The sequence below is a fragment of the Myotis brandtii genome, unplaced genomic scaffold (assembly GCF_000412655.1).
Source record: "Myotis brandtii unplaced genomic scaffold, ASM41265v1 scaffold37, whole genome shotgun sequence".
NCBI lineage: Eukaryota > Metazoa > Chordata > Mammalia > Chiroptera > Vespertilionidae > Myotis > Myotis brandtii.
The window spans coordinates 3,572,525-3,593,110 of record NW_005364225.1 but is presented as its reverse complement, the minus strand read 5'-3'; the positions used below and the strand labels follow the sequence as shown (position 1 = coordinate 3,593,110).

The 20,586-nt window shown below is 38.1% G+C and overlaps 1 protein-coding gene across 1 annotated transcript; it reads left to right on the top strand.

Annotated features, from left to right (window-relative positions):
- Positions 1-2,609: 2,609 nt before the first annotated feature.
- MMP7 (matrix metallopeptidase 7) lies at positions 2,610-11,890 on the top strand. The gene is made up of 6 exons (XM_005872215.2): positions 2,610-2,779; positions 6,177-6,403; positions 6,486-6,634; positions 7,780-7,908; positions 9,641-9,802; positions 11,597-11,890. The coding sequence occupies exons 1-6, from the start codon at positions 2,672-2,674 to the stop codon at positions 11,611-11,613; spliced, it is 792 nt and encodes a 263-aa protein (XP_005872277.1). The 5' UTR covers positions 2,610-2,671; the 3' UTR covers positions 11,614-11,890.
- The last annotated feature ends 8,696 nt before the right edge of the window (positions 11,891-20,586 follow it).

Genomic DNA, 20,586 nt, shown 5'->3' with positions numbered 1-20,586 from the left:
TTGCTCCCTCTGGTTTGTTTTTGTGGGTTTGTTTCTTTGTTTGTTTATTGGTTGTTGTTGTTTTTTTGACTTATTATAATTTAGATCAACAAGAGACAACTTCAAGAGAGTTACTAATTTATTTAAGCTCTGGCAGGTGTAGGTCAATGGTTAGAGTGTCGGCCCATGCACTGAAGGGTCTCAGGTTCAATTCCCAATCAAGGACATATACCTGGATTACAGGTTTGATGCCAGTGCCAGAGGCAACCAATTAATGCACCTCTCTCACATTGAGGTCTCTCTCTCTCTCCTCTCTTTCTCTCTCTCTCTTTTCTTCCTTCCATCCCTCCCTACCTCTCTCCCTCCCTTTTACTTTTTCTAAAAAATCAATGGAAAAAATATCTTCACTTTCAACAATAAAGAATTTTTAAAAAGAAAAAGAAAGAATATCTTCAGGTGAGGATTAACAAAAAAAAGTATTCAAAATATTTGTAATGCTGAATGCTCTTTGAACTACTAAAAATAAACAAAAAATATAAAATCTGAGAATTCCTTCTAACTTTAACTCAATGCAAAGATCATGGAAAACCTCATATAACTTCCAAATTAACTGATCTAAGTTCATAAATATTCATTTATTCTGTAAACACTTACTGTGCATCTGTTACATACCAGACACTGACTACAGGTAACAAGTCTTCAAGTATAGTTGAACTGTGACTAGGCAGAATTAAAGCAACTACGTAAAGAAAGCAAATTTAATTAATTGATCTAGAAAATGTACCTTTGCTAACACACAGCACCCATCACCAGATGGTTTCAAAGATGTCTGAGTAATTAAGTTTTGCAGCTCCAGCATATAGGTTGTGTTTTCCATGATGCGTTATAGCCACGAGCCATGGTGCTCTTACCCCAAAAATGTATAATATAATGACAAAATGAACAGGCAGTGTGATACGATAGAAAAAGCACTGGATGGGAGTCAGGACCAATATTAACTAGCTGTGTGACCTTGGGGGAATCAATTAATCTGTCATCTTAGCTTCAATTTTATCTATGGAAAAAATGAAGTAGTTGGACTAGAATCTCCAGGTCATGGATCCTTAATTGCTTAATAGCCATTATATGTATCAAAGACCAAACCAGCCCTCCCAGTGGCTGGTTAGGAGCTAGAGTCAGGGTGATTGGAAGAGAAAGTGTATAAAGTGATTTCCAGGTTGAAGGTTTAGCTTAGGATAAACTTGCTTCTATAGAATGTAAAGCATAATAAGTATCCTATATAATAAAAGGCTAATATGCAAATTGTCCCCTCAACCGGGAGTTCCACCGGGAGTTCAACTGGGAGTTCTACCAGGGAACGAGGCCTGCCGGCCCACTTCCTGTGGCCCCTCCCCCTGGCCTGCCCCATCCCAAATAAGCCCCCCCACCCCCACCCCAGTCAGGGGCGGGGCCGGCTGGACCCCACCTGTGCATGAATTCGTGCACTGGGCCTCTAGTAGTATATAAACAGTCAAGCCCTTGAATAAAGATTTGTTTATTTGATATTTTTTCATGTAATTGAAGAGAAATTCTGGGTAATGTTGAGCACTAAGAAAAGAAATAATATGATTAAAAGGAAACTTAAAGAAGGGAATTCTCAGTGCTTCACTGGGGTCCCTGGAAGGTGCAGGAATGGAGCACGGGTTCCATGGTGGCCACTGGCCCAGTCATGCACACATCTCCATCCGCCATGCCTGCCACCGCTCCTTGTGTACAGAACCACAGGATTCTATTTCTTTCTTTTATTCTTTTCCCTTTTTTATAATTTTTTTAATCTTTATTGTTGCAAGTATTATATATGTCCCTTTTCTCCCCCATTGGCCTCCTCCAGCCCACCCCCCGCTCCCCACCCCATGAAGGCCTGGGGTGTGTTATATTTCTTGACTTCGGTGACTGTTACAGAATGTTCACTTAATAATTACTTGATTATTTGCATGTTTTACATTCTGTTCTGTGCATTTCAATGTTTTTAATTCTTTTAAGATATGTGGTAATATCCTGAAGGATATTCCCCAAATTTTTAAATTAAGAAGATATGCCGTGTAATACCTTAATCCAGCAGTTCTCAACCTGTGGGTCGCAACCCCTTTGGCGGTCGAACGACCCTTTCACAGGGGTCGCCTAAGACCATCCTGCATATCAGATATTTACATTACAATTCATAACAGTAGCAAAATTACAGTTATGAAGTAGCAACGAAAATAATTTTATGGTTGGGGGTAACAACATGAGGAACTGTTTTAAAGGGCCAGAAGGTTGAGAATCACTGCCTTAATCAATAAAGAATAAATAAATAAATAAATCCTCAAGTGAGGATAAAGAAAAAAAAAAGAAGGTATGCCTGAGTCACAATTGATTCTGGCAAATAAAATGTGTTTTCTCATGGATTAAATTTATACAGCAGAAAGGGGGGGGGGATCCAAGGGCAAATCCATTGTGTGCTTCCTGCCAATAAAAATATAATACTTCCTCGTTGTCATTAATGAAAAATAGCACACACTTCAAAGTTCTGTAGTCACCAAAAAGAAAAAAAAACACTCAAATGAGTCACCTATTTTCACATTCAGGGCTGAGAAGCTATATAAATCTCTCCAGCCTTTGAAAGAAAACACCAAACCAAGCATAGGCCTGAAAACTATCCCTGGACCCAGCTATGCAGCTGGCCGTGCTGTGCGCTGTGTGTCTGCTGCCCGGCGGCCTGGCTCTGCCGCTTCCCCCCGAGGCAGGAGGCATGAGCGAGCCACAGTGGGAACAGGCGCAGGTATGTCACTGGCCACTCACCTGGGGCTCCACGGTCTTGCTTTTCAATCTGAGTAATGATTCTATTGTAAAGGCAATATATGTTTTAATCAAGTAGCTATATGAGCAGGCTTTAGTGCCTCCCCAAGCTGGGTTCAAGTTCCACCTTCACTCACTATGTAGAGCAGTGGTTCTCAACCTTCCTAATGCCGCGACCCTTTAATACAGTTCCTCATGTTGTGGTGACCCCCAACCATAAAGTTATTTTTGTTGCTACTTCATAACTTACTATTTTTTCCCCTAATTTTGAAAATCTAGTTGTTTTTCATAAAATTATGGACTCATTACTGTTATTTTAAATAAACTGATAAAATGTTTTTTAAATCTCTTAGTTTTAACTTTCAATGCGGTAAATACAGGTAAGTATTACCCACTTACAGAAACGCTCTTTGGAGCCCAGGTAGGGGCTCTGAGCCCAGCGTCTGAGAACTGCTGGCACGAAGCTGTTGTTCTCAAACTCTGGCCGCATCAGAAACACCTGGAGAGCCTGTTAGACAGTGGTTCTCAACATTCCTAATGCCGCGGCCCTTTAATACAGTTCCTCATGTTGTGGTGACCCCCAACCATAAAATTATTTTCGTTGCTACTTCATAACTGTAATTTTGCTACTGTTATGAATCGTAATGTAAATATCTGATATGCAGGATGTATTTAGGCGACCCCTGTGAAAGGGTCGTTCGACCCCCAAAGGGGTCTCGACCCACAGGTTGAGAGCCGCTGTACATTGTAGAGGAATATTATTAGCATAGGAATGTTATTAAATTCCTCTGAGCTTCAGTTTACTAATCGGATGTTAATAGTGCTATCAACCAAATGGGGGTTTCGTGACACACTTAGCACAGTCCCTAGTCAAGAAATTGAAGTAATTCTTTATTGTAACTTGAAATTCTTTTCATAAAGACCAGAGACCTGCCTCTTACAATGAGGACTACTTGTAATGGAAAGACTTGAAATCAGAAAACATGGGTAGAAATGAGAGCCCTCACACATTCAAGCATGATGATGGGCAAGATATGAACTTTTGACTTTGTTTTCTCATGTGTCTAATAGAAGTAATCGTACTATGAATAATCATACTATGTGCTTTACAGCTCACAGGATTATTATAATGAATAAATGAAGTAATAACGGTACCAACTATCATGTAACAATTACAAAGTACTTCATATATGTTATGTCATTTAATCCTTAGCTCAATCCTGGGAAAAGTAAGGAGCCAACATTAAGTTGATTCACATACTTGGTGAATACTGGTGGAGAATCAAAGATTAGTTTTGATAGGAGTCAAGAACAAGTTTTTCTGGTTCAAAATCATGTTCTCTCCAATATACTACTACTTCATAAGCAGCCTCATAAGTGTAAATAATTATTATTTGGTAAAATAATGGGATGTTTACTCTTAAGTACTATTTACAAATTTAAGCCTTAAGCATAAGAAAAGTTAGGTTTTATTTCACATTAACTTTGACTTTTAGAAGTCCCTCTAATATGGTAGATTGAACCATAAGAAATTACTGATATTTTATTGTGTTTTTTTACTTCCAAAAGAGCCATTTCATATGATTTCACCCAGTGGACTATTCAGAAGGTGTACACTTGCAAGTGTATTGAATCCCTAGGCTTTATTTAGTGTGTAGGTTACCAATAAACCAGAGTGGGGTTGGCTAGCTTTAACAGGAGGCAGAAAAATTCACGTCAAGGATGCAGAGAAATTTCCTTCAGAGGGTGTCTTGGCAAAGCCTGTAGTTCTGGAATGGATAAAATAAGTTGTTTGTTTTTAAATGAGATTAAATCCTAACTGTCATGGGTGAACATGCAATCATTGGTAACAGGAAGAGAGAGCACAATATTGAATGAAATGCAATCATTGGGAACAGGAAGAGAGAATACAATATTGAGTGAAATGCAATCATGGGTAACAGAAAGAGTGCACACAATATTACTAAGGTTACTCACATAAAGTGGATACTCCTGAGAGGTTCTGAGACAAGTAACCATTTCACCTACTCCAAATTAGACTGTCAATGAGTGAGCCAATGTTTAAATCGTTTCAACAATACTTTGATGCATTAGAAAGCCCAATGCATTTTTCTAAGGAACACAAGTTCAAATACTGGCTCCTTCAGTTACGTTGATGCATTAGAAAGCCCAATGCATTTTTCTAAGGAAGTGGGCTTCGTATCAGAACACAAGTTCAAATACTGGCTCCTTCAGTTACACAAGGGGTGAACTTGCTTCTCTGAGCCATGATTCTTCACGTAAATTAGGAATAACAATGTGGTGCCTACTTCACAGGGTGGTGATGAGGTTTAAATGAGATAAGTATGTAAAGCTCCTAGGGTAGTCCCTGCAACCGGCAAGTGCTTAATAGATGTTCTTGTGAGGCCACAGCTACCGCTGTTGTTATTTCATTCACTTTTTTATTTCTTCCTACTTAGTCCAGCAGCTGTCCTCATATCCAGACACTAGGGTCTTAAATGAGATAAGTATGTAAAGCTCCTAGGGTAGTCCTGCAACCGGCAAGTGCTTAATAGACGTTCTTGTGAGGCCACAGCTGCCGCTGCTGTTATTTCATTCACTTTTTTATTTCTTCCTATTTAGTCCAGCAGCTGTCCTCATATCCAGACACTAAGGTTCCTTAAGAAAGCCCAGAGACCAACTGTGTGTGGAATACACCGGGAGACCTGCTCTATCCTGCAGCCTCACCGTGGGTCTTACCAGAGTTTTAACAGTGGAAAGAACACAGGACTAGCAGTCAGGAAACTCAGTGCCAGTTCTGCTACTAGTGGTTGTTGTTTTTATTCTGCTACTAATTCAATATGTGACCCTGAGCAAGTCATTTAGTTGCTATGAGCTTTGCTTTCTTCACCTGGAGAATATGTACATTAAACTAAATATTTTACAATGTCCTTTCCCAGGACTAAAACTTTAACACCCTTTAACATAGTTGGGACCAGATCTCCAGAGAATCTTAGAAGGGGGGTGGTTGGCTTGGTCTCTGATGCCAGGGAAGGTCTCAGTTGTGCCCCTTGAGGACATAGTCACTCTCCCTGATTGGCTATTACAGATGAATCTCTGTTCTATAAAGTGTACAGAGGGCTTCCCTTCAGAGCAGTTTATGGGATGAAAGAAAAATGGAGGTACTTTTTCCTTTTGCTCATGAAATAGAATGACAATGCTTCGTTATTGATATTAATTTTTCTTTTCATTAATGCGCAGTTATTTTCCTTGGTGACTCTGTAGCTATTGTGTTTTCAAACCACTGTTTGAGTCCATAGGTATCAAGGCAAAGACATGCAGACTTCTAAGATAAAAGACAATAAACAAGAATTACAAATCAATTACTCTCTTTCCAACAGCGCTATCTCAAGAAATTTTATCCATACGACTCAAAATCGAGGGATGTCAACAGTTTACGAGCCAAACTCAAGGAGATGCAGCAATTCTTTCGCCTGCCTATAACTGGAATGTTAAGCTCTGACATCATAAAAATCATTCAGAAGCCCAGATGTGGAGTGCCAGATGTTGCAGAATACTCACTGTTCCCAGATAGGCCAAAATGGACTTCCAAAGTAGTCACCTACAAGTTAGTATTGCTTTGGTCGTTTAAATGAAAACAGTAAAGCCCTTCCTAAGAAGTCAAACATTGTTTTCTTGTTTGCTACCAGGGTCATATCATATACTCGAGACTTATCCCATTTCAAAGTGAATCAGTTAGTGGACAAGGCCTTTGCAATGTGGAGCAAAGAGATCCCTCTGCAATTTAAGAGAATTAGAGTGGGAATTGCTGATATCATGATTGGCTTTGCAAGAGGAGGTAAGAAAGATTCCTGTAGCAAATCTATTACTTATACCAGTGCCCTCCTCTGTTCAGAATTTAAAATCTTTAAATAAATAAGAATATATATACATATATATATAAAGAGAGAGAGAGAGAGAGAGAGAGAGAGAGAGAGAGAGATGCTAGTACAGCTCTTTAGTACATTTAGAGCCACTTGTTATGGCAGAGGATGGTAAATTCTGGGCCATGAGCCAAATCCAGCCCACAACCTATTTTTGTAAATAAATTTTTATTACAACTCAGCCATAATCCTTCGTTTACCTATTGTCTATGACTGCTTTGGGGCTATCATGGCAAAGTTTAGTAATTGTGACAGAGACCATCAATCCAACAAATCCTAAATTACTGATTGTCTAACCATCACAGAACAAGTTTACCAACCCAATTTTGTAGCATTATTCATCACACACACACACACACACACACACACACACACACACACACACATTTATGGAACAGTTTAAAACATATTGAAAGCTTACTGGAAATGGGCATTTAAATACATTCACATCTAATTTATGGTTGCTTCTAAGTTTTTTCACTTTGTTTGGCCAGATAGTAGCAGGATGACAAATGAGTGTGAGAACTATATTCAACAAGCAACTTGTGTACCTTTTAGTGTAACTTTTCTTTAAAACCCAGCTTAATCTTTGTGTAGACCATTTCCTGGAGAACCATGCTCAAGGTGTCTTAACTGGATTTGAATGTGATGCAGATGTATTTATTTTCAAATTGGTATCAGGCAATATCCAGTTTATCTATTCTTAAAAAACATGGAATGCCATGATCAGTGCTTTCTGCACATTCTCTTCAGTGTTATCAATATTGTGTTTGATGTTCAATTTCAGCTAAATTTACAGAAGCCAGGCATTTCAATATTAGAACAGAATGAAAAGAGAAATATTTTGGGGAGAAGGGAACAACCCAATGTGTTTCTCTCACATTGATGTTTCTCTCTCTCTCTCTCTCTCTCTCTCTTCTACCTCCCTCTTTCCTCCCTCCCTTCCACTCTCTCTAAAAAATCGGTGGGAAAATATCCTTGGGTGAGGATTATAAATAAATAAATAAAATGAGTGGAGATATATTCAGTCACTAAGGGCAATCACTCTATTTTCTTTCAGCTCACGGGGACTCCTTCCCATTTGATGGACCAGGAAACACACTGGCTCATGCCTTCGCACCTGGACCAGGCCTAGGAGGAGATGCCCACTTTGATGAGGATGAACGCTGGACTGATGGTACCAGTATAGGTACAGCATTTCATCTCTCTTCTACTACATCCTTTTTAAAATCCAGAACATCTTATACTAACTTTAATTTAATATTTGCTTTGATTAGTAATAATTCTTGAGCCCTTGATAAATGCCAGCCACTGTACTATGTGATTTAAATGTGTAATTTTATTTATTGAGCCCGTTACATTTTATTAATGTTACATATACTGAAGATAGAAGCTCAGGCTATGAGTCAAGCAACATTGAGTTCATTTGGCTGTACCTCTACCAATGACTCTCTCGTGTCTTTTGGTAAGTTATTCATTCTCTGAGCCTGTGTCCTCATCTATGAAATGAGAATAAATAATTCCCATCTCACAGAATTGTTATTTGAATTAAATGAGATCATGCTTATACAGTGCTTGGGTAATGTTAACAATTCAATAAATTATAGCTCTTTCTTTATGTTCCCTCCAAATTTAAGTTTTTTAATTGAAGGAAAAAGAGGAGCAGTGACTATGATATTTAAGAATTATATACAATTCTGAGTATTTGCTATTGTTTAGAGAACCCACACCATAACCCAGCCTATCATATTCATCATCTTACAAAATAGGCCATCATAGACATATCAGAAAACTAATGGAGAGCAGCTCTGGCATAAACAATTCTAACTGGAAACAATTTTTTAAAAAGGCTACTAATGGCTCTGAAAGGGAAATCACTACTTGTGTTTGGCAGGGGGAATTCACCACTTCACTGATGCTTTGCTGTGAAAATCTAACCTATGTAAAATTATGACTGTCTTCACCTCACATCTTGCATATCTTTTTCATTCTCCTTTCTTTCCACTCAAGGTAAGCTAAAGGCAGCTTTCTTCAATCTAATGCACCACAGGTGGAACTCTGGCCACTCAAACTCTCAGGCTCATACACTCCCCCTTATTTGAAAAGCCTTTCTATGAGTCTGAGAGAGAGAAAAGCCTATTTATAACACAATTTAATAAATAAAAAGCAAAACCCAGCATTTCCTAGAGATCCTGACTTCCAGTCTCGCTTTTGCAAAGCCAACTTTCTTTCTCCTGCTATTAGATACTGGGAAACTCTAATTATTTTGATAAATCTACAAGGCAGGAATTATTATCTCTGGTCAAAAAATGAGGAAGTGAGATTCGGTAATATCAATTAATGTGTCCAGGGTCATCCTGCTAATAAGTAGCAGAGCTGGATTTCAAATCCAAATCTTAATGCTTCTAAAGCCCTTGCTTTCCTCTATAGCAACGGTTCTCAACCTGTGGGTCGCGACCCCTTTGGAGGTCGAACGACCCTTTCACAGGGGTCGCCTAAGACCATCCTGCATATCAGATATTTACATTACGATTCATAACAGTAGCAACATTACAGTTATGAAGTAGCAACGAAAATAATTTTATGGTTGGGGGTCACCACAACATGAGGAACTGTATTAAAGGGTCGCAGCATTAGGAAGGTTGAGAACCACTGCTCTATAGAATACTGCTATTTGAGTAATGATATAAGAAGCAAATAGACAGAAAAACATTACTAAAAAAAAAAAACAGAAGTAGCGATGAGATTAAAACACTACTGCTCTATTCTCCTTCTAAACCCTCCCCCTCCTTATGAAAGCCTTGAAACAAATAAGTAAACTATGGAGGTAGGTATTTTTATAACTGCCTTATTTATTATTACATATTACATTATATACCTAGTTATTTTCATAATTACTGTTTATTGCTCTTTGGTTGTAGGAATTAACTTCCTGTTTGCTGTCACTCATGAACTTGGCCATTCTTTGGGCCTGGGTCATTCGTCTGATCCTGACGCCGTGATGTATCCAACCTATGAAGCTAGAGATGCCAAGGATTTCAAACTTTCACAGGATGATATCGAAGGAATTCAGAAATTATATGGTAATATCTATGATTTCAAAAAGGAGGATTTCACATTGTCTCCTTAGAGTAGGCTTGAGTGAGAAAGACTGGGAAATGGGTATTTACTTGGTAAAACACACTGGAACTTACACTAAAAGCCCATTGAGGAAAGAAATTTGAGACCTTAGATATTCAAAATTTAACCAGGCTAATTTATACTCTGAGGATATTGATTTTTAAGTTTTCAGTAATATTGTTTTGAGAGAGAGAAACAACAATTTATTCTTCCACTTATTTATGCATTCATTCATTGGTGGTTTCTTGTATGTGCCCTGACCAGGGATGAAACCAGCAACCAAATGATTTACCTGGCCAGAGCTACTTAGTATGTTTCCAAAAGCAATTTGGAAAGAATACAGAATGATATTTTTATTTTTAAGTCCACAGATATAATCAAACCTTCCCAGAAAAATATCAAGATGATAAGAATACAGTGCAAAGAGTTCACCTAAGTATCTCTGAATGATCAGAAGAGCCATGAATGTGCTTCCACATAGGAATGTCCTTAGGGGAAAATTATTCCAATAAGATAATGGAGTAAGCTGTCCGTTGAAACTAGAACTTACTACCAATCAGCATTTCCCAATTTTTTTTTCCTAGAATGCTAGTCTACAAGACAATTTTTTTTAAAAAAATGCTATGGAGAAACAAATTTAAAAACACTACCTACTGTATTTAAGGTGCATAGGATATTAAAAGAGTACCTAACAAACTCTTGCTTAATTCAATGTTTCCTAAATTATAATCTTCTTTTATGGAATACCCATTGTGCTCTCACAGAATAGCATTTCAGAGAACATATTTTGAAAAATACCATGTAACTGTACCTTAACGTTGTGACTCAAAGAGCTGCCGCTCTCTAAAAAGTTCACAAAACACTGACAGTTGTTGGTAAGGTTATCGTCAACAAAACAGAATAAAGTACCTCCCCTTACATAAAACTGTGGAACTCATGGAATACTCTATGGCATGTATAACTGTTTTAGAACCCAAAGAAAATTAGAAAGGGACTTAAAAAATATTCTGAGACAGACTAATTAGAAGAAAACAGACTAGTGCATTAAATCCTTAAGTATTAGAGACAATGAGGTGCCTGCCCCTAGGCAAAGTCGAGAAGAGGTAACTTGGCGGGAGACAGATGCAGGGTAGAGGGGGTCAATGGGGGAAAAGGGGGACATCTGTAATACTTTCAATAATAAAGATAAATTTTAAAAAAGAAAAGATGTAACTTCTGGACAAATGAAAGTAATATTTAATTATATAGGTTTTAAATTTGGGGAATTCATTAATCCAAAAAGTGATACAAACAGAAAATATAAATTCAAAAGAATGTGATTAAACTCATAAATGTGAAATTATCCAATGCTTTCCTGAGAATAGTGAAAATAATAGCTAAAATGCACTGAGTATTTACAGTGTACCAAGCACTCATGTGCATGAACTCATTTAATCCAACAATTCAATGAGTTGTTATAATCCTCATTTTACAGATTGGTAATCTAGCATTAAAGGAGGCTAAATAGTGATTTGTCCAAAATTATACAACTGGCAAAATGGCAGAGATACCTGACCCTCAGGCCTATATCCTATACAAAATTGCCTTTTTAGCCTTGGGGGGTTGTTCTTCAAAACCTTTGTCCCAGGCACAGAAAACTGGGTTGGGTGAATGATAAATTATACACAATTATGACATTTCTTGAGTTTTTATGGTCTTAGGATGGTTTTATGTATTTTATACCATGTCAAAAATATTTTTATTTTCTCTCTTAACAGGACAGAGAAGTGACTGAAGAAAGAATTAGAAACTTCAGGGAGAACACACATTCATTCATTGGATTCTATATCATTGTTCCTTCACTAGAATCAAGGACCACTGTTCCTGCACTCCATTTAGCACTTATTTCATCTTTCCTTGTATTGTGGTTGACTTTTGCATGTCTCTCTCCCTCTGGAGATAAGCTCTTTTATAGCACAATTGTATCTTATCTAAGCAACTTATACTTAGAAGATGTCAATGAATGTTAAAGGAACAAATAAATACAATTTTCATTTCATAGTAAAATGATTTATATTTGGGAGCACTGTTTTTATGTCAAGAGAAGACATGCTATGCAATGAAATCAAAGAATAAGACTTAAAAAATATCCCACCACATTATTTTGGGCCTTCAGCTGCACCAGGTAGATAAGGAGAGAGCTCCAACCCTTTATTGTTCATTAGTGTAGCCCAAAGGTACACACAGAGCCCCTTATCCTTGGGCCCAAGCTCTCACTCCGAGTATTCTGGGAAAGCTAATTCTTCCCACAAAATGTATGTGAATTTCCAAGGTTTTACATTCCCACAGTCACTTCTGGCTCCATGTTCCTACCCCTGACCTCCTGATTTCATGGCCTCTCTCCTGCCACAGCTGCTCTGTGTTCCCTTTCCTCTGCCTCATACCAACCAAGATATCAGTTTCACCCTCTTCTCTTTAACTTTCTCTAAATGAGTCCCACAGGCTTTGTGAGACTACTGGCATTGTTGAAGATTTGCATCAGCAGTGATACTTTATATTGCACAAGTACAATTAACTTAATGAAAATAAAACCAGATATGATCCCCATCCTTCAAATCCCTTCTCTATCCCAGCATCGGAAATCTCTCACTGGCCACTTACCTCTGCAGGCTCCAAAGTCCTACCACATCTCTCCCCAGTCCTCAAGTCTCTAGTCTCCATTCATTCTGACTTCCTCCACAAACTCGTTTTTCTAAGGTCCACTCAGCTCCAGCATCCTTTTCCATACACAGAGACTCACTAATGTGTTTCTCTGGAAGAATCTCTCTCTATGCAGGGCTAAACTCTTTAGCAGGACACATAGCTGACAAAGGTTTTGCCATTTCAGCCTTTCTTCCTCTTCTACATTCCCCACATCCATGCATGGTTTTCTCTATAAATAGAGGGATAAAGAATTGGAATTTACTTTCTATTAATATAAATTACACACACACACACACACACACACACACACACACACTACCACCAAAGCCATTAGAAAACTATTCTAGGGATAGATCCAATGAGAGGGCAAGTCTATAATTTAGGCAAAATATAAAGTATATATAAATAGGAATTCAAAGACCCTTTGACAACCTAAGATAGTAAGTCTATAACGGCAGAATGAAAAGGAAGTTAAAAGTTATTGAATTCAAGTTCCTCATTTTATAGATGACAAAACAGTTGAAGAGAGGTTAAATTATTTCAATAAAGTATCTCTTCCAGATTTTGCAATGGACTGCATTACCTTCTAATACATTTTTTCTCTTTTTAAGTTAGCCAGCATTCGTTTATGTCCATTGTTCACAAATCCCTAACATAATAGCTGGACTGGCTCTCCTATGGTATCTGAGATATGAGCTCTGTGATATATCTCACCCCAAACTCCAATCTTAACAATAAGGTGAGCTCTAACTGAAGCAAAGACGTTACATTTTTATTTATATCAAAATAGTATAAAGTTGACTTGTAAGTAGAACTTTTCCCTAGACTATCATGACCCATGTTCTTTTTTTAAAAAATGTGCTAAAATACACATATCATAAAATTTACCATCTTAACCATTTTAACATACAGTACAGTAGTGTTAAGTATGTGCACATTGTTATGCATAAGTAAAGGTTCTTCTGCATAACACTGTTGGCATGATCAACTGGATAATTATTTACTAGAGGCTGTCCTGTGCATCTTTGAGTACTAAGCAGTATCCTTGGCATCTCCCCACTAGATACCAGTAGAACATCCTTAGTTGTGGCAACCAGAGACATCTTCAGATATGCCAGATAAATGTCAGTGCCCCAATGTTGTAGATGACACTAATCCCTGAAATCCCAACGTCTGGAAACCACTGCAATAGACTACAAAGACGGGGAAGGGTAAGGAACACTCAAGATGAGATTTTTTTTTTCTAGGAAGTCAATTAAAATGTCAGTCTTATGAATTCTCCCATGCATAATCCTTCAGAAAAGGGCCGGAGGCCAGTACTAGTTGACAAGATTATAAAAAATATTGACCAACTTAACAAGGTAGGAATAGCAAAGTACAAAAAGAAAAATTCCGAGGTTACATGGGTTTTTCTTTACCACGATTATCTAGACGTGGATTTGCAACATATTTTTTAAAGTTAATAACCATTCAGATATGTCATCAACAATGAATCTTTGTAAATAAATCAGATAATTACAATTTATTCTGAGAACTATACAGAAAACATAATCTAACCACTTTTCTCCGTTAGCCATTCTACAAACAGTCATTGAATCAGGAACTTGGGGAGTGAAGAATGCAAAGGTGAAAAGTACATAGAATTCTCCTTCAAGAACCTCAAAGTCTGATAAATAAAGCAGATACTCAAGAAATTATTATAATACAACATTTTAATTGCCATAATAAAAAATTATGCAATGTGAGGGGGAGAAAGCTCTAATATTGGGATTCTAAGTTATTTTCATGAGTTTCTGGACTACATTCCACAAATTCTAGAATACCACATATAACACACGAGTCCAAAACTCCAGTTTGATAGTTAAGTATTCTGGAGGAGTAAGGACTCTCTAACAGGCTTGAGACACCTATCTGCCTGTTCAAAACTTTCTTAAAACTGTGATGTATCCCAAGGTTTCACAGTCTCCAGATCTGCACCGTGGTCTCAAGGCTCTCCCCACCTGCTCTACTCCTTCCCCTATAGCCTTCTAGGTATAGTGAAGGGTCCTTAGGACTAAATTTCTCCTATGGCTAATCTCGTCGTGGCATCTGCTAATGCAAGGTGTGTTCCAATTATCTATCAATGCATTAGAAACTACCCTAAATAGTGGCTTAAAATAATCATCATTTTATTAAATATCATTATTTTGTGGGTCAGAATTCAGGCAAGGCTTTTGTTTCATGTGGCAGATAACTGGTTTGGAGGGTCCAAGGTGGCTTCACTCCCGTCTGCCACCTGGTGTAGGTGGCTGGCAACCTAGGCTCAGCTGGAACTGTCAACCGTACTGCCTGCATGTGGCCCCTCCAGCACGAAGATCTTACTACGGTGATCAGACTTCACACATGGTGACTCAGGGCTGCAAGAGCGAGTGTTACCACATGCAAGGAGACGCAGTATAGCCTTTTTCATCTGGCCTCAGAAGTCACAGAGCATCCCTTGTGCTGTACCCTACTGTCAGAGTAATCACAAGCCACCCAGAGTAAAGATGAGGGGATATGCAATCACCTGGATACAAGAAGTGCCCAAGATTTCCCAGTCATGCTTTAAAACTGCCACGGGGGGTCACCCTTTCTCTTAAAAAAAGAATCTCCATTTAAACTAGAGGACATACGTTCATTCTAACTGAACATATAGTCGCTATAATAAAAATGTTGTTTGGCTCAACAAAAATAAGTTCTAGTTTGCACCCTCTTTGCCATCACAAGCCCAGAAGTCAACGCCCCAACCAACAAAACGGGAATTCAGGGTTAGTGCTTTACTGTTCGGGTGACAGGTGGAGTTACAGACCGTGACCCTGGTGACCACAGCTGTTATTTTGGGAGTAAATTTTATAATTTCTGCAAGAATAGAAAGCTGTCATGCATCATGAGCCCTGCCATCTTATTCATTGATCATTCTAGTGTGTGAAAGAGTAACTCGATTACCAGTGAGGATAAAGGGGATGGGAAATTGCACTTTGGCCTGACTTCCAGCTAAGGCACAGCTGTGATCGGCTGTTGCAACTTTCGTTGGTGAGGAAGAAACTCAGCCTTATGATTACCAAAGGGTAGTGCATTAAACTTGAAGGAACAAGACTTTCTTTTATCTATTATCTTTTGCTGAGAATTTTCCTAGGGTTACAGACTGTAGGCCCAAGAACCTGTGATTCTCCTTGATTACAAAGTAAGGGTGGACTCATCTCCTTGGTGATTGTCAAGTTCTTGTGGGTGTGCATGTATGGGCTAAACATTTACTTAAAAAGAAAACTTGTGAACTACCTTGACATCATACAAATGCATTTGAGAGTCTTCTTTTCTTGCCTCTCAAATTAGTAAATTCACCTAGCCCTGAATAAAAACAAACAACTATATTAGAAAAGTTTGGGAACCTTAAATAATGAATTGAAATTCTGTTCAAACTTAATACCTATTATATTTTCTCAGTCATCTATAAGTAGATCATATTCAGGGAAGAATCTACCTCAGAGTAAGTAGATTGCAACCTCTTAATTGAAGGAATCATTCTGGTATAGAAAACATGATTGATCTAATACTTTTTTAAAAAAGCTTCTCCTCTGCTGTGATATTGTTATAAAAAGTAGAGTTCTTAACAGCAAATGCAAAGTCTATGTCTGAATTGTTCAAAGTTAGACACAATGATTAGCACAGTCACTGGCACATAAAAGATGCCTAATAAACATTTGTTGAATTATTGAATGAATAAATATTGGAGTTCACTTGCTCAATTAGAATTTTTGTTTCAGATATACTCTAGAAGATGATGGTATAAATCAGGAATAATAGGTAAGATAGAGGCTAATTTAAATTTCAAATAGCTAAGTGGTTTCTATTCAGCTTATTTAGGATTAATACTTAGAAAGATGTTAATTATAACTTGCTTAGAACAGATTTCCTTTTATGTTCATAGCAAACCATTAGGCCTTTTTAGTTAAACCCTAATATTCTGGTTATCTCAATAACAAAGACTAGGAGGCATAATCTTAATTATTTCTAGACAGGGCATTTAGCTGTTTTGTACCTAGAAGATTATGTAACATAGAGTAGGCACCCATTTAATATTTGCAGAATAAAGGAATTAACTAACTGATGTATAAATTAGTAGCCTGGAAAAGCATTGACTAGAGATTGACTTTTTCCTGAGTGATTTTTCCATATGCTGGGCTCACTGGGATAATAATTGCTAACATAAAATGTTTGGAATAATTGCTTAGAATACTCTATATTCCAAGCACTCTGGTGGTTGCTTCATGCACTCTTTGGTTGCCTATGGCTACACAGCAAATAAACACAAAACTACTGCAACCATTCTCATCACTCAGTTCTGTGGGCTGGCTCGGTGGTTCTTCTGTTGGTCTTTTTTTTTTTTTTTTTTTTTTACAAATAAAAAATGTCTTTATTTATAAATGATATGAGCATCTCTACAGAAAATCCAATGTACTAAGTCAAAATTGGCAAAGACATAATAAAAAGAACAAAACACATTACAGAGAATTATTGCGGTGAACAGATGAAAGTTAAGTGACTGCCTTTACAGAGCAGGTGGTCCTGGAGTGGTCATGCATGCCTTTAGTAAAGGTTTTCTTTTTTTAAGGGAAAACATGGAGGCAATTAATACAGAAAAGTTATTGAATTTTGTCAATACTGAACTGCTAAAGTAATACCTTTTTTTATTGTTTTCATTCTTAAAGTATTACAAAGGGTATTACATATGTGTCCCTCTTCTTCTGTTGGTCTTGTTTGGGGTCTCTCATAAGCCTTCAGTCAGCTGGTGGCTGGGCTGGAATGTCAGGTTGACTTGACTCATATGTCTGGTGCCTTGGCGTGGATGACTGGAGAGCTGGGACCCCCCCGCCCCCTCTCTCTCTTTAAATGTTCTCTTCTTTACACTGTGGCTGAATCCCCAGACCTACCGTTTCCAAGAAGGAAGAAGCAGAAGTATCACTTCTTCCAAGCTCTGTTGATTAAAGTAGACACCGTGCCAGTCAGCCAGATTCAAAGTGAAGGAAAATAAACCCCTCGTCTTATGGGATAACATGAGAAAAATTAGTAACCATTGTCAGCCCACCCTAAATACTTGCATTCTAATCATTAGCACAGTCCTGAAACGTGCGCATTATTTTGTCTGTTTCATTAAAGAGGAGATTCTCACAGCTTGTATGTGAGGGCAGTAGGATTTGAAGTCATGCTCATGTTTCCAGTCTTTTACAATGCCTCCACAATAAGGTAACATCAAGGTTATCTACAAAATAAAAACACAGAATATACAACTCCGTGTCAAGACTTGGTCACTTGCTTCGTTTCGTCCTTGACAGTGATATTGTTTACAGAAACGCCAGGCAGAGCCTCAGACTGCTTTTTGGCTCCACATTCTGACCCTTCAGTGTTCCCATCATTGTTGTCAACACAAAAACCACCCATTCCCTGCCCAGCTTGGCCTTCCTTTCTTTTCACAGCCCTGACAATTGTTCAGCCACCAGGACATGGACAGTCCTTGGTTCTTTGAATGATACTCTGCACAGAGATTTCAGCTCCAGGCTAACTTGCTTTTTTTTTATAACACAATCACTTTGCTGGTGTGTCCTCTGAGAATGCAAAATAGTTTAATATCAGCCTAACAACCAAAATTCTTCCCTCCCCAAAGTCCTACAGATATTCCATATTTTCTTCTAGAAATTTAAACTTTAATATTTACCAGTAGCTCTTTACTTATTTTTATATTTGGGGGTTTGTTTTTGAATTTTGCCTGAGGTAGGAATCTAATTTATTTTTTTCCATGTAATGAATCTATTTTTCCTACAAAATGTTTCAATAACCCAAATGCTCATATGCCTCTTTCTGGGTTCTATTCTGTTCCATGGCCCATTGTATATTCCTATAACAGTACCACATTGTTTTACCTAATATGCCTAAGTGATATGTCTGGATATCTAGATTAAGTCTGTCTCCTCTTTAATGTTCTTACTCATGATTGTCTTAATCAGGGACCAGGGAACTACAGCCCATAGGCCAAACCCTGCCCTCTGACTATTTTTGTAAATAAAGTTTTATTGGAACACAACCATGCCCATTTGCTTACATACTATCTATGGCTGCTTTTGAGCAATATAACAGCAGAGTTGAGTAGTTGTAGCCAGCCACCAAAGCCTAAAATGCTTAGGAACTGGCCTTTTACAGAAAAAGTTGGCTGAGTCCTGGTCTTTATTACTCATAGACTTGTATTCTTCCACATAAATTTGAGAATCATTTTGGCAAGGTTCCCAATTCCAAGTTCTGGATTGCAAGCAACAGGAACTAGTTATTTCTAATTTAATGCAGAAGTAAATTTATTGGAGAAGATAGAGCACTCATAGGAGCTCTCTTGAAGGATCCTAAAGAAACAGGCTCAAAAAATGGGCAAAAACCAAGGAAGTCCTAATAGCAGAATGAAAGGCAAGGTTATATTGCAGGTATCCCCTGGTAGAATGCCACCATGAATGCTGCCACAGTGAAAAGCCTTCTGAATTCTCCCGGCATCGCTGTATGACTACTCATTCAAGATTCAGAGTCACGGGAAAGAGAACTTTATGTCCAAGTTAAGATCATATACTCATGTGCTAACTTGATCAAGAAGGAGCATCTGGCCCTTCTTCCACTCCCACAGATGGAGGTAGGGCCCTGCCTTCTACCAAGACTCACTCAATGGAGGGTTCATACAAAGTATGAGGGAGGCAGGATTTCCCCAAAGGTGGCTGTGACTTTGCTTAAAATTGCATTAAATTGAGGGGGAATTGTTATCTTTAAATATTGCATTCTTGTTCAAAGATGATTTATCTCACTATTAATTCAGCTTTCTCTGTTTTTGGCACAGTTTTAAAATGTTCTTCTGTAATGGTCTTATGAAATTTTGCCTATTAAATCCTTGATATTCTATAGATTTGTTGGTTTTGTTGGAAGGTATCTTATTACCTATTATCTTTTTGATTTTATTATTGCTGGTATTGAGAAATGCTACTAATTCTTGGATATTGATTTTATAATCAGCAAATTCTTGAATTTGTATATTGATTTTATAATTAGCAAACTCTTGAATTTTCTTATTCTAAGACTGTTGATTTTCTTTAATCTATTTAAGTCATAACACTTACAAATGAAAATGTAATCTGTTTACAACCAATTCTGCTATTTCTTAGTGTTCTTCCCTATCTTATTACATTGGCCTGAATCTCCAATATTATGTAGAATACTAGAGGCCCGGTGCATGTCAGCCTGGCCTGCAGGGATCGGGAGAAGGGCCCTAGCCTGTTTGGCTCAGTGGATAGAGCGTCAGCCTGTAGACTGGAGGGTCCCAGGTTCGATTCCCGTCAAGGCCATGTACCTTGGTTGCAGGCTCAATCCCCAGTAGGGGGCGTGCAGGAAGAAGCTGATCGATGTCTCTCTCATAGATGTTTCTAACTCTCTATCCCTCTCCCTCTCTGTAAAGTCAATAAAAATATACTTTAAGAAAAAAAAGAAAGAAAGAAAAGGGAGAGGGGCCAGAAATAAAGTTAACCGTCAATCATGCCTACTTGATAAAGCATCCCTAAAAATCCCTAAAGTAAGGGTTTGGAGAGGTTCTAGATTGAACGCATCTATGTGGCAGGTGGAAATGCACCCCAACTCCACAGGGATAGAAGCTGCTGCACTCAGATCCTCCCAGACCTCACCCTACATACCCCTTTATTTGGCTGTTCATCTGTATCCTTTATCATATCCTTTAATAAACTGGTGAATGTGTTTCCCTGAGTTCTGTGAGCTGCTCAAGCAAATGACCTAATCCAAGGAGGAGGATCATGGGAACTTCTGATTTGTAGTCAAGTTTGACAAAAAGTGTGGGTAACCTATTTGTGATTGGCATCTAAAGTCTCCTGGAACTGAGCCCTTAATGTGAGATCTGATACTATTTCCAAGTAGATAGTGTCATAATTGAGTTAAATTGTAGGATACCCAGCAGGTGTTGCAGAGATTTGCTTGTTGTGGAAAAATCCCACACACACGTCTGGCACCAGAA

What these genes read in the sequence shown, in the direction of transcription:
- MMP7 (XM_005872215.2), top strand. Translation starts at nt 2,672, where the DNA reads ATGCAGCTGGCCGTGCTGTGCGCTGTGTGTCTGCTGCCCGGCGGCCTG. An exon ending in CACAGTGGGAACAGGCGCAG is followed by an intron (nt 2,780 to 6,176) that starts GTATGTCACTGG and finishes TCTTTCCAACAG; the next exon opens with CGCTATCTCAAGAAATTTTA. An exon ending in GATTGGCTTTGCAAGAGGAG is followed by an intron (nt 6,635 to 7,779) that starts GTAAGAAAGATT and finishes ATTTTCTTTCAG; the next exon opens with CTCACGGGGACTCCTTCCCA.